An 11,944-nucleotide genomic window follows, 5' to 3' on the forward strand; every position below is an offset into this window, starting at 1 on the left:
CAAAGGGAATGCTTTCGTTAAAACACAGAACATCAGTGGAGAAAAAATAATGCATCTACCTTAATAAGAAACATTCTGACAATTCCGTCACGCTCAAGAATCAAGGTGAGTCATTCTGCTAGTCAGAAAAAAACAGGTGTGCTTCTTAGAGTGAGTGCAAAATAAAACACCTATGCATCAATAAACCAACAGGCAAGTGCAATGTGCTTGACATCCATTTAATAGAATTCACATTTGGACTGCAATAAACACATTTTCACATCTGAACTGTGGGATGAGAAACTATAGACGCGCTATGTAAACAAAATCCTTTCCGGAGCTTTTTTCCCAGCATTTTGTTCAAATCGGGTAATTTTTGGTTAAAACATCGCGGTACTCCTGTACTGCCCTGCAAAGGGGATCCTGGTCAACGTGGATACTTTTTGAAGATCCATCAGAAAATACCATGGGAGAAGCTCCAGCAGATCCAGCTTCAAGTTCAGCAGTGGCTAGGGAGAAGAGAAACAAGATTCCGGTGTTGCTTTTACACTAGACAGGGCCAAATCAGTCACTATGAAAACATCATGGATAACTGGAGAGACTATAATCCAGAAAGAGATTTAAAAACTTCCAAGGGATCGTAACAATCAAAGGGCTACGCACAAAGGAAGAAACAATCTTTTTCCACATTTGCTTACCAGTCAACGGTATTTCTAAAGCCAGTGAAAGAAATTCTATAGGCTACACAGCGAACGTCTTCAGGGAATCCACAAATGACTCCTGCTTACACCAGTGCTAAACTGAGCCCCCCTGCAGATCTCTCGAACCTCCAGTATCTGTTTTCCTTGAATGTTCAAAGCAGTGATTTATTGGAACTCTACTCCTAAAAACCAGCTTCTGCCTTCTCTGTGACAAACTTAAAAAGAATCCGCCGGTGAAAACGCAAACACCTTTGCAGTGCAGTCAGGCCAGGACAAGTCTCCTAGCCTGGCACTTTCTTTGAGGGGCGTCTTTGTATCTCACCCTGGCAAAACCCTCTCTCCTCCACAAAAACACATACTCAATGACAGCAAGCCCACCTTTACTGTTCTTCTCCAGCCACATTTTTCAGACAAGGTCCTGAAACCAAACGCACTCTATGACACCTAGCAGATGCACAGTCAGGTTCAAAATGCACACGGATGAAATGCAACGGCTTTGTGTCCATTCGGACACACGGAACGAGCTGTGAAGCTACAGCTGAACACTCTCTGTATTACCAAAAGCATGCAGGAACAGAAGGAAATTCTCGCAGGGGCCACCTGCTTTGAAATAGCACCAGTCACTGCAAAGCAAAGCAGTGACTCTGGAGGAACGACTACCCTGAAACAGGTGGAATTCCTCTTTTGACATGTTTCATGCTATGTGTTAAAAGCATTCAACTCATCTTATGTTTGCCTAAGTGCTACTAAATAATTTTTTCCTAAAGAAAGGGTATCTTTCATCACTGATTATATTTTTCTTGCTTATTCAAAAAAGACTGCAACATAAGCTACAAATACAAGCAATGAATAAGAAATAGCAAAAAACCAAGGTCCAACAGCAGAGAAGTGCACGGTATGATTTAGTGCGGAATGCAACTGATGCACATGGAAGAAGCAGTGATGGCTGAAGTCTATAAACATCTTCTCTCTGGGCTTCTTTTACGTTTGACGTTTGTGCTCAAGGATTCACTCTAGAAAAACGTGACTTCAGCTTAAGCCAAGTGCACCCGTGTAGAGGAAGTGGGTTAGTTTTCTCTGCACTTGTCTTTTTCAGGCAACTGCATAACATTCTACACAATCTTTTGGTAAGCTGGAAGTTTTCACATTCGAGTCTAAACTGGAAAGCTAGCAGAAAAACCTCCCTGTGCTTAGCACAGGAACTTCACAGCTTTCAAGCCATTATGTTCAAGAGTAGGAACACTCCTCTTTTTCCTTAAAAATGCCCCTAACATAGTGACACATTACCTTGTTTAAGTTCTTTAGCGATTTTTTCATCTAGTTCCTGCCGTACCTAGAATTATACAGAAAATACAGTTAATATTTTAACAGTTACGTTTTTCTAATATTAAACTTCTAAAACATTCTTAAAATCCACACATAATGAGAGAAAACCTAAAAATATAATTCCAAGTAGACACATCTTGGTTTGGGGTTTGATTTCTACTGAAGAGAAACTTTTGGTCCATCGGGCTGCAGCTGCCTCATTGCTCAGCAACGTTAACAAAACAATTTGTAACTCACCAGCTGGATTATTACTGGGCATTTAACAAAATACACAGGAAGAAAGCAAGAAAGCCTAGCGCAGTTATTGCAGTGAAGGTATGGCTGAAGTTCAAACACACGAACAGAATGTCAGCTACATGCCGAGATAGGTACAAATGCCACCCACAGGGACAAATCAGCCAGTTGAGGCTGGCTTCTGCAACTTCACAGAGAGAAGAGCTGCACCAGCAGCTGCTGCAGGATTGACATACACCATTTGTATAGAAAAAAGCGTGTGCCAATATTCTTCTTTTCTCCACCTTAAGATGGGAAATTGAAAGAGCTCCTACAGATGATGCCAAAACTTCTTTATTGTTATTGCAAATACCACGACACACATTTATAAAAACATAAAAGCACACACAATTTTTTCTTGCAAACTGTGTACTAAGAAAAACAACCGCAGCTACAGCTTCTACGCAGCGAGTGCTGTGGGGTTTATTATGTAGCTGGAATCAGCCTGGATCACTACAAAGGAGCACTTACGCCTCTTCTCCCCTAGAAAGTGGGTATTGTTACCAATTAAGTTATTCTCACTTATGATTCTGCCTTCAGAAGCCTTCACAAGAAGGAATCACATCTCTTAATTTAAGAGTCACAGTCCAAGCGCTATATGCTGCTGTTTACATTTGATGATACCTGCTACTCCTACATTTTTTCCATTAAATTTGTGACACGCAGAAGTGAATTTCCAAACAGATATCATACAGCTTCCAGGGCTACGATGGCCATGAAGATGCTGCAGGGCTTGGACCTCGTGAGCTATATGGAGAGGCTGAGAGCTGCAACTGTTTCTTTACTGGAGAACAGGAAAACTCAGAGGGACCTTATCTATGTGTATAAATACCTGGTGGGGGGAGTACAGAAGATGGAGCCAGACTCTTCTCAGCGGTGCCAAGCAAAAGAACAAGAGGAATAGGCACAAATCCAGATAGAGGAAATTTTAACACAAGGATTTTTACAATTATTATTTTTTAAAAAATTGTAAGCATGGACAGACACTGGAACAAGTTGCCAGAAAAGGTTGTGGAGTGTCCATCCTTGGAGATGTATAACACTTGGCTGACAGAACAGTGACAAAACCTGCTGTGGCTGACCCTGCTTTGAGCAGGGGTGATGCTGGACTAGACCATCTCTAGAGGCCCCTTCCCCTCACTCATTCTGCAACTCTCTTGATTTTAGTACTGAATTCCTGGGGGAAGGAGCATTTATTTTATGAAATGAGCAGACCCACCTAGCAGCATAACAACAACAAGAACGGAAACACTGCACAGGGTACTCAACAGGACACAGAGAGCAAGAGCCTCAGGAAGGAAACCACTCTGCTTACCCTCACAAGAGGAGCAGTAACAGGCAGTAACTGCAAGGGTCAAAGGAGCGGGGCTGTAAACCAGCGAAGCGGAGGGAAGGGCTCTCTCTCCAGGAACACAGGGATAGCTGGGACCAAATTCACCAGATCCTGCAGGAGAAGCACCACTCCGTGATACTTCATTGAAATACTCTGTGCCAACAGAGCTGCATGAACAATGGAAAAGGACCCCCCAAATCTCTAATTGTTTTCCAGCAGGTACAAGCAGAAGCAAAATTCCGGGGAGAAAGGACCCCCTAACTCCTGAGACGAGACACAGGTAACAGAAAAAAGCAGGAAAACTAATGCCTAGACCAAAATACGGCCCAAACCCAGGACCAAGCCCAAGCAAATAAGTAGCAGTTGAGGTGTTAGAAGAAACCACTTTCCCTGGTTTCCTGAGTCTTCACAATGACTAGAAGGTCCACAGGACCCTCTGCAACATGTACAAATCAATCAAGAGAAGAAAAAGGTCTTGTTTTCCTCTTATCCATTCCATCAATGTCTTGTGATTCTCATCCATGTCTGAGGGAAGAGAAATAGGTGGAAATAAAGCCAACACACTGATTTCTGAAAAGGGAATGAATGAAGAGCCAGGCAAAATACACCTCCGAGGACCTTAACTTGCCTCCGCTTTTCTCCTTCCCCCCAAACCCCTGGGAAAGGCATCACAGCTGAGTGTCCCAAACCTCCTGAGCAGGTACTTCTCACCTCACTGCACATCTCTTCAGGCGGTAACACACCAGGTGTTCATTTGCAGCAGGCACCTTCTCAACAGTTCTTTTTCAGAAAGTGGTGTTGACTTACTACTTATCCACACAGGCTGCTTTAGCACAGAGTAAGCTGGATCCTGTAAGACTCCATGAGATGATGCTCCGAGTCTGGAGTACCGTACTGTTCTGAAGTTGAGTTCCTAGACACAACTGCTGCGACCACCAAGAACTTTTTGTATATCAGAAGTGGCAAGGAGGGTAAACCAGCCTACTCCTAGAGCTCAAAGTTCCATTATAACAGATTAAATCCATAGACTATCATCTCACAGATGGTTAACTACCACAGAAGCCATTGCATTACATCTCACAGATGGTTAACTACCACAGAAGCCATTGCATTACAAATACATAAAGCAGAGAAGTCCCCTGCAGCAGTCATTCTTTCACTTGGACAAACTAAAGTTCAAAATATGTGCAGTGTTAGGAAAATGTGAATACATCAGTAAGTTTTAATCAAAACCTAACAGCATAAACAACATTTCCAGTATAAAATACCATCCCAACATTAAACAATGCTGGCTGCAAACCTTGCCATGTATCTGGCTGCAGAGAAGAGAGACGGACAGATTTTTGATTAAGGAGCTGAAGAAGAAAGAAAAACGGCCTTAAGTTCACAGGTCTTCAGTGAGAAACAAGAACGTGGCCTACATGTAAATGAAGCAAGTAAAAAAGCTAACAACAAAGACTGCTACAAGAGTGCAGAAAGCCAAATCAGAAATGGAACAGAAATTGGAAGATGAAGTAGGAAGCAGACATTTCCCTTCCCACATTAAACTGGTTTCATTTATCCACTGATTCACCCTGGTTGCAGAGTTCACTGTTCTTGTCTGTCAAGACACCCATGTTCATTTTCACCAGCCTTTGCACAGCTCTGAGGATTTAAGCTTGACATTTGTTAAACCTAACAACAGGACTCCAGTCCCAAAACCTCCTTGCAGCACTTGCAGGAGACATTCCTTGCCTTAGTCTATGGACTAAGGGAGCAGGTCTGAAATACTGAATTGCTAGTTGCTACAGTCACTGTCTAATTACATGCACAGAATTTGTCAAGTACTTGTAATTTATTCCACATTACTGAAGCTCTAATACAAATAAAAACCACCAAAAAAACCCGAAGACATTGCATGTGATTGGGATTCTACTGGTTAATAAGCTTGTGCCAATATGAACTTTTTTTGTATTTTTAAAGATCCTTTTGCACTTCAAGGTTATTCATTTCTGTAGCGTATATATTTGATAAAGGGGAAGGGGCTATACTGTGATGGAACACATTTCTTTATGCTTTTTTAAGAATAACACGCTCATTTTTTTGCTGAACTTGTGATATGACCATCTTCAACATGTACGGCTCTATGTGTAATCACTGATAGTCATGCTTAATGTTTAGGAAAACGGTGCAATCTTTCAAGCCTTTAAACACCAAATTCCTTAGTTAAGTCTAAAGAAGAAACTGTGTCCACTTGCTACTGGAGCACTTCTTCCTCTTGTCAGCATCATTTACCAGGGTTTTTTCCAACAGCTGCAGGACCAATGAATACCATCATTTTGAATAATAGCAGTGTGAACTATTTTCACCTCTTTGCCCCTGAAGCTATTTCAAAGCTTCTGCACAAACGAAATTCACACAAACATCTTCCTCTTCAGAATGGCTGGCATGTTCCCTACTTCCAATAGCCTTTCCCACCTTGAGGAAGCTACTACAAGGAACACCAAATCTGCAGAGAGCTTTGACTAAAAAAAGAAGCCTCAAAGGACTGCCTGAGGCACACTGCAATTTCAGCTTCTTAACTCCCTGTCATTTAGAGCTTCAGTGGCAGAAGCATTTGTCATCTCCAGCCAAGGCAGCATCCTGAATTTAAAGGCAAGGCAAATTCTGTAGAAGGGAACCAGGTTAGTGGGAAAACAAAGCTGAGGCATAACTGAAGTAAACAGTGAAGTGAAGAAAAGGCTTAGAGTCAGAGAAATTCTTCTGTTTTGAAACAGTCTGGTGAACAGACAGAATACCAGGCAGCACAACCAGCAAAGCATTTCAAAACAGACTAAAACTATAATCTCTGATTTCTTCCCTCATGCTCCAACTTGCCTCCTGAATGGCACGGGACTCCTGCGGAAATGACAGCACAGACTGTGCATCTGGTGATTTTGCATTTGGAAACTGATTGAGATTTGCCACCCGTTATTGTATGCAGAGGGATACATGCAGTTTTTCCCTTTTGTTACTTCCTGACTTCAAAGTCTTATGTTCCAATTCAATCCTCTTTTCTCAGATGCATGTTATGCACATGACACACTGCACCCGACTGAGAACAATTAAGCCCGCAGTTCTAAGTGAAATACTCACCTAGTCCTCTAGCAACTACTGCACCTCTGAGAACTCAGTTCCTTTCTTCTGAAGGACTCCAGAGAAGATCAGGTTTTAAGACTTCCCTGAATACACTGAACGTCAGGTGACTTGAGGCTACAGGCAGTGCCACTACAATTAGTCTCAGTTGTTCCCTAACTGGTGATTACAGGAAGAAATATCATAAAGAGATGTGCAGCTAGATTTAGTAACAGGGAGGTTATTCTTTTTTTCCTGTTTCTTCTTCAAAAAAAGAAACCATAACTGTTAAACCCTTTTCTTTTAAACTAGGACAGCTTTTTTCCTAGAAGTGGGATGGTTTCCTCCTTTGCCTTTTTCTTCTTGTAACATCTCGCTCCCATCTCTCTCTCTTTTTCCCCTGCCCTCACGTGCTCCCTGTCCCTCTTGTTCCCTTGTCCTGGCTTTCTCCTTACTTCAGTTTTGCAGTGGATCCCTGAATTTCGCCTCCTTTCTGCTGCTTGCGTGCAGAATAATCCCTGCAGGTGGTACAGTACTAATTGCCTCCCACGTTCTTTAGGTAGTGTTTTGTCCACCCCTCTGACACAAAAAACACATTCACAATGATACAGAAAAGTTCATCTCTTCACTGCCGCTGCTACGCATTACCTACACACCGCTTTGTCTATTTTTGTTTTGTTGTTTGGTTTGGTTTTTTCTTTTTCTTAAACCAGGTGCAGTATGTAGACACGTTATTTTAAATGGATTCTTCCCAGTGTAGGTGGGACCAGTGAACCAGGGTAAGGCTTAAAAGTGAGCGAATGCTTCTCACATCCATTCAACAACAGAATACGCGAGGGACAGACACTGACTGAACAGGCAAGCTTGCCCATGCCTCAGTCCTATGCTAGGTGGGAAACGGATTACAACGACTGACATCTGTTTCCAAGTCTCATGATATCACGTTTACCATTCTGTGAGGGATGTGCTATCATGCTGACTGCTAATTACAGGGCATACTTTGACCAGAGGTATTGCAGAGGTTGCAGCTTTTGTACAAAATCAGAAAGCTCTGTAGACTTCCTGAGGAGCAGTTACATATAACACCACATAGCAGGACCCACAAAATCAAATGCCTCCTATGCACAGCATACGTCCCGCACTCAAGTGAGAAGTTACGTGTCCTGTTCATACCATCCTAGTTTTGAAGCATCCCTTTGTTGGTATTGTACTAAAACAAGTTCCGGTGAAGAAACTGCTAGCATGAACATCAGTGAAGGAGGAAAAGGTGTCTCAAAGAAAGATGTCTGATGGGATTTTGCACTCATCATAAAGTTAGGTGTTTTAAAAAAGGTCATCCACAGAATGGCTTGGGTTGGAAGGGACCTTAAAGATCATCCAGTTCTAACCCCCCTGCCATGGGCAAGGACACCTTCCACTAGACCGGGTTGCTCCAAGCCCCACCCAGCCTGACCTTGAGCACTGCCAGGGATGGGGCATCGGCACTAAATTTTACTGAAGAGCTTCTTTGGCAGCTTCCTATGCCACAGTATTCTTCATCACAGTTTCTCTTGCAAAAGAGAACTTGCAAAAAAAACCTGTTATGCAGTTCATCATTTAGAACTCAGTATTTTTTGGTCTTTGAGCGCTTCTGGAAATTTTATAACCCTAATGACCAGAAGTCTTCATTTCTACCACCTAGTTGTATACTGGTTTGATGAGCAATTTGGTTTAGCATATTAGAGCATATGGTTTGGAACTAGAAATGGATTCTGACTTTAGACTGAAAAGCACAACCTTGCTTACAGATACTCTTCAACACTAGTTGAGAACAGTATTTAAAAACGCTTACCTTAGCCACATAGGCTTCAACTCTGTTTCTTGATGGTAACGTATTCACGGTTGGGGTTAGGAAGCTTCCTGCTAGATTTAGACTTCTATTCAGTGCCAGATCGTTGCTAGTGTGTCCCAGTTCAGTTGAATACAGAACTGGACCACTGACAGCGCTGCTTGCAATTAAAGGTTTGCTTCTATGGCACTCCTGAAGGAGCTTAGCATTGGCTTCTGCTCGTCTCTCATTAGCTCTGAAACATTCAGAAGCATACAAAGAATTATCTTTGGTAATAACACCTCCGCAAAGTTACCCTCCAGGTCTTTGACTATTATTTGACTTCTCAAAGTGGAAGGGATTAAGAGAGTCCAAAAAAAAGGTCCATAATTTGATCTGAGGTTTTTTGAAGAGCCTATTTCTAGGTAGCCACACTACCTGCAAGAAGCAGCAAGAGTTAACCAATACTTTGGACTTCTCAGCATTAAGGCCTCAAAGCAGTCTGTGCACACCGTGTGTTTACATAGCTCTTCCTGAAAGGTACATCACCTGCATAAGAACTCTGGGCTACCCTTCCTTTCCCAAAGAAAGCTGAAACCTATGACATGCGGCTAAAATGGAAGCCAAAAGATTTTTGTTGTTCTTCTTCATAGCATCAAATGCCACTCTCTGAAGGGCCTATCCTTATTCAAGCAGTAAAGGACATGACATTATCTTTTCTGCCATACTCAGAATAAGAAGAGGAGATTAGAGACTGGCAAAAAGGCTGCCTGTTAAAACAAACTCAACTTCAAAAATATCCTATTAATGCCCATGATCGGTGGTGTTACTGCTGGAACACTGAAGAGAAATGAAGATAGTTCCAATGAACAGGGGGGACCCTTAAGGTACTTTCATCACAAATATGCTATCTTATGCATAATGCTGACCAGATGTAGAAAAGGTATTTAACAAAGAAAACTGCTTGAGGAAGAAGTAGTATCTTATTATCACCCCAAAAATGCATGGACTTACCCTTCCAGTTTATTTCCTAGGCATCTTCCATTTTTAACTTCCTCCAGATACGGGTCTTTGTACTTTTCCGCTTCTGCCTGTACAGATTCTTTTTGAAAAATACTGTCTCGTTGGGTATTTTTTATCCTGTCCAATTCACGTTCGAGGTCTCCAATTCTGTGTTCTAGCTGGTTTGTCAGCAAACCATGACGACTGGCTCTGATTTGTTCTAATCTGTCCTGGGAGGCTGCCTGCATCTGAAGTAGATAGACACTTTCAACCACTGCAAAGAAAAAGAGAACTCTCCTCGCCAGTCAATTGCGTGCACCCAATTTCAAGGGCCCAGCTCTATTCAGCGAGGCAACTGTGCCTCCTCACTGCCATCAGCGACCAGGGCAGAACCCTGGAACTACCACACCAAATGATTCTTTTCATTCAGAAAGAACTCCCATCTTAGCACTATTACTCATCAAAGCTACTGATGAAGGAACACTATCTCTGTAGGACAGGGCATAGCATTCCTCAAAGAAATCATGGAGATGCCGCACCCCCAGCCCCCACCCTGCAGCTTTGGTGACTTCTTTTCTGAGCGTTGCCCCTTGTGCAATGACTAAGGAAGATGTGTATGCCTGGCTGTGACAACTCTAAGTTGCAATACCCATTCAAGGATAAACAATGAGAACAGACCAGTGGACAGTGATACCCCTCCAAGAACTGCAAAATGAAAATCTACCTTGGCAAGTTTTTGATTCAGGGCCTGCAGGCACACTGCACGCACATGAAAGCATCTTGCCCAACCATATTCCCTTCTCCCACTGCCCTTCAGGAAAAACAGAAGTACAGCGTAACACATGGAATCAGGCACCACCCCCCGCCCCTATAAAATGACAACCAAAACAGAAGTCTGTAACAGACACACATAAGAAATTAACTTACCTGCAAAATCAGATTGACTTCTTGCAGTTTTTGTCTTATTTCTTGTTCAGCTCACTCTTCCACCTCTCTTTTGTATTGTTCTATTTGGCTGCGATCCACCATGTTAGTCTCCATATGGTGTTTGAGATTAGCCACCTCTTCTTTCAGCTGGCTTTTGCTCTTTCCAGTTTTTCATGGCTCCCACGCATGGTGGACAACTCTCGCAAATCATGATTTTGTGCTTCTAGCTGCATGCCTTTTTTAGACTTTACCTCCAGCTGCTGGGAAAGTTCATCAACCTGTAGACAGGAAAGGGGAAAAAAACAGGGAACTCAGAGGGATCTAAAATTAGTCAAATCTGTGAAAATTGGTAAAGGAGTTGGCCATCAAGACTATTTATCATCTGCTGATTCAGTGTTAAAACAAAAGTGAAACCAGGCTCTTCTTTTAAAACAAGAACAGCTTTCACATCATTTCTGACAGCATTCCTCAGGTTCCCATCCTTCCTCAGTTCTGCAGTGGGTCACAGACCAAGAGGTACCAAACCAGCGGCATTACACCCGCAGGGCTAGGCTGAAAAGCACTAGGGCTATTCTTCTGCGAGATGTTCATACGATCATAGGAAATCAAACACACCCATACCCAGTTACATCACAGCCACATTCTGGTTTCATCAGAAAAAAACCCATGTATCATGCTTCAGAGGAACTGTCACATGCTGTCACACGGTCAAAGCTTCGTCACAGAACTGACAAGACAAGAAACGGATACCCTTTCCTTCCATTACGCTAATAGATCTGGAAATAGTGGTTCAGAACACCGCTTTTACAGCACTGGTGGCAGAAGACAGTCTCTTTAGGTCAAAGCTACAGTTTGTTTTCAAAAGATTTCCAGGAAATATCAGAGTTCCCATAGGTCCCAATGGTCAACTACAGCTTCTATCCCCTTCTTTCCCCCTCAAGAAACATCCATCGTCTATACCTATTAACCATAAAACATGATATCCCATCATCTTTTATTTTTAAAAAAGAGGGGGAAACCACCAGAGTCAACACTTGAAAGTCTCTAAAATACGTAGAAACTTTACACTTATTTAAAATTGCCCAAACGTAATTCCATTCCCTGTCATTCAAAATAGCTCTTCCAACAGGAACACAAATATGCTGCTAACCTGTGAACTACAAGTGAGCCACTGTCAAGGCAGTTGACTCGTTCTACAATAATATCTTCTAAAAAGGAGCATAACTTTGAAACACAGCTATCTCAGTAATGAGCAGAGAAGCAGCTAAAAGGTTACATGCTACCGAACAGCCAGAGCAACCTCAAAAGCATTTGTGGGTCTCCATGACAAGGGAAAGACGGACCGAGTCAGCTACTAGTAAGCAACAAGTTACAGGGTTTTTTTCCGCATCACCTCACACTGCATCGTGCCCTGGGAAGCAAAGACACCATTCCGAAAAGCAAACCCCCAACTGCCTCCTGCTCAACTCGTGCCCGAGACAGGCTTCAGGGGGTGACCTTGGG

The 11,944-nt window shown here is 42.6% G+C and overlaps 1 protein-coding gene across 1 annotated transcript; it reads right to left on the reverse strand.

The window, feature by feature from the left end:
- Nucleotides 1-242: 242 nt before the first annotated feature.
- On the reverse strand, nucleotides 243-10,598 carry LOC308058125 (ankyrin repeat domain-containing protein 26-like). Its single transcript, XM_080412118.1, has 5 exons — nucleotides 10,442-10,598; nucleotides 9,527-9,762; nucleotides 8,537-8,768; nucleotides 1,968-2,013; nucleotides 243-488 (listed from the first exon to the last, which is right to left on the reverse strand). The coding sequence occupies exons 2-5, from the start codon at nucleotides 9,760-9,762 to the stop codon at nucleotides 340-342; spliced, it is 663 nt and encodes a 220-aa protein (XP_080268244.1). The 5' UTR covers nucleotides 10,442-10,598; the 3' UTR covers nucleotides 243-339.
- Between the last annotated feature and the right edge of the window lie 1,346 nt (nucleotides 10,599-11,944).

This window comes from Falco punctatus, assembly GCF_963210335.1.
Source record: "Falco punctatus genome assembly, contig: scaffold_25, whole genome shotgun sequence".
NCBI lineage: Eukaryota > Metazoa > Chordata > Aves > Falconiformes > Falconidae > Falco > Falco punctatus.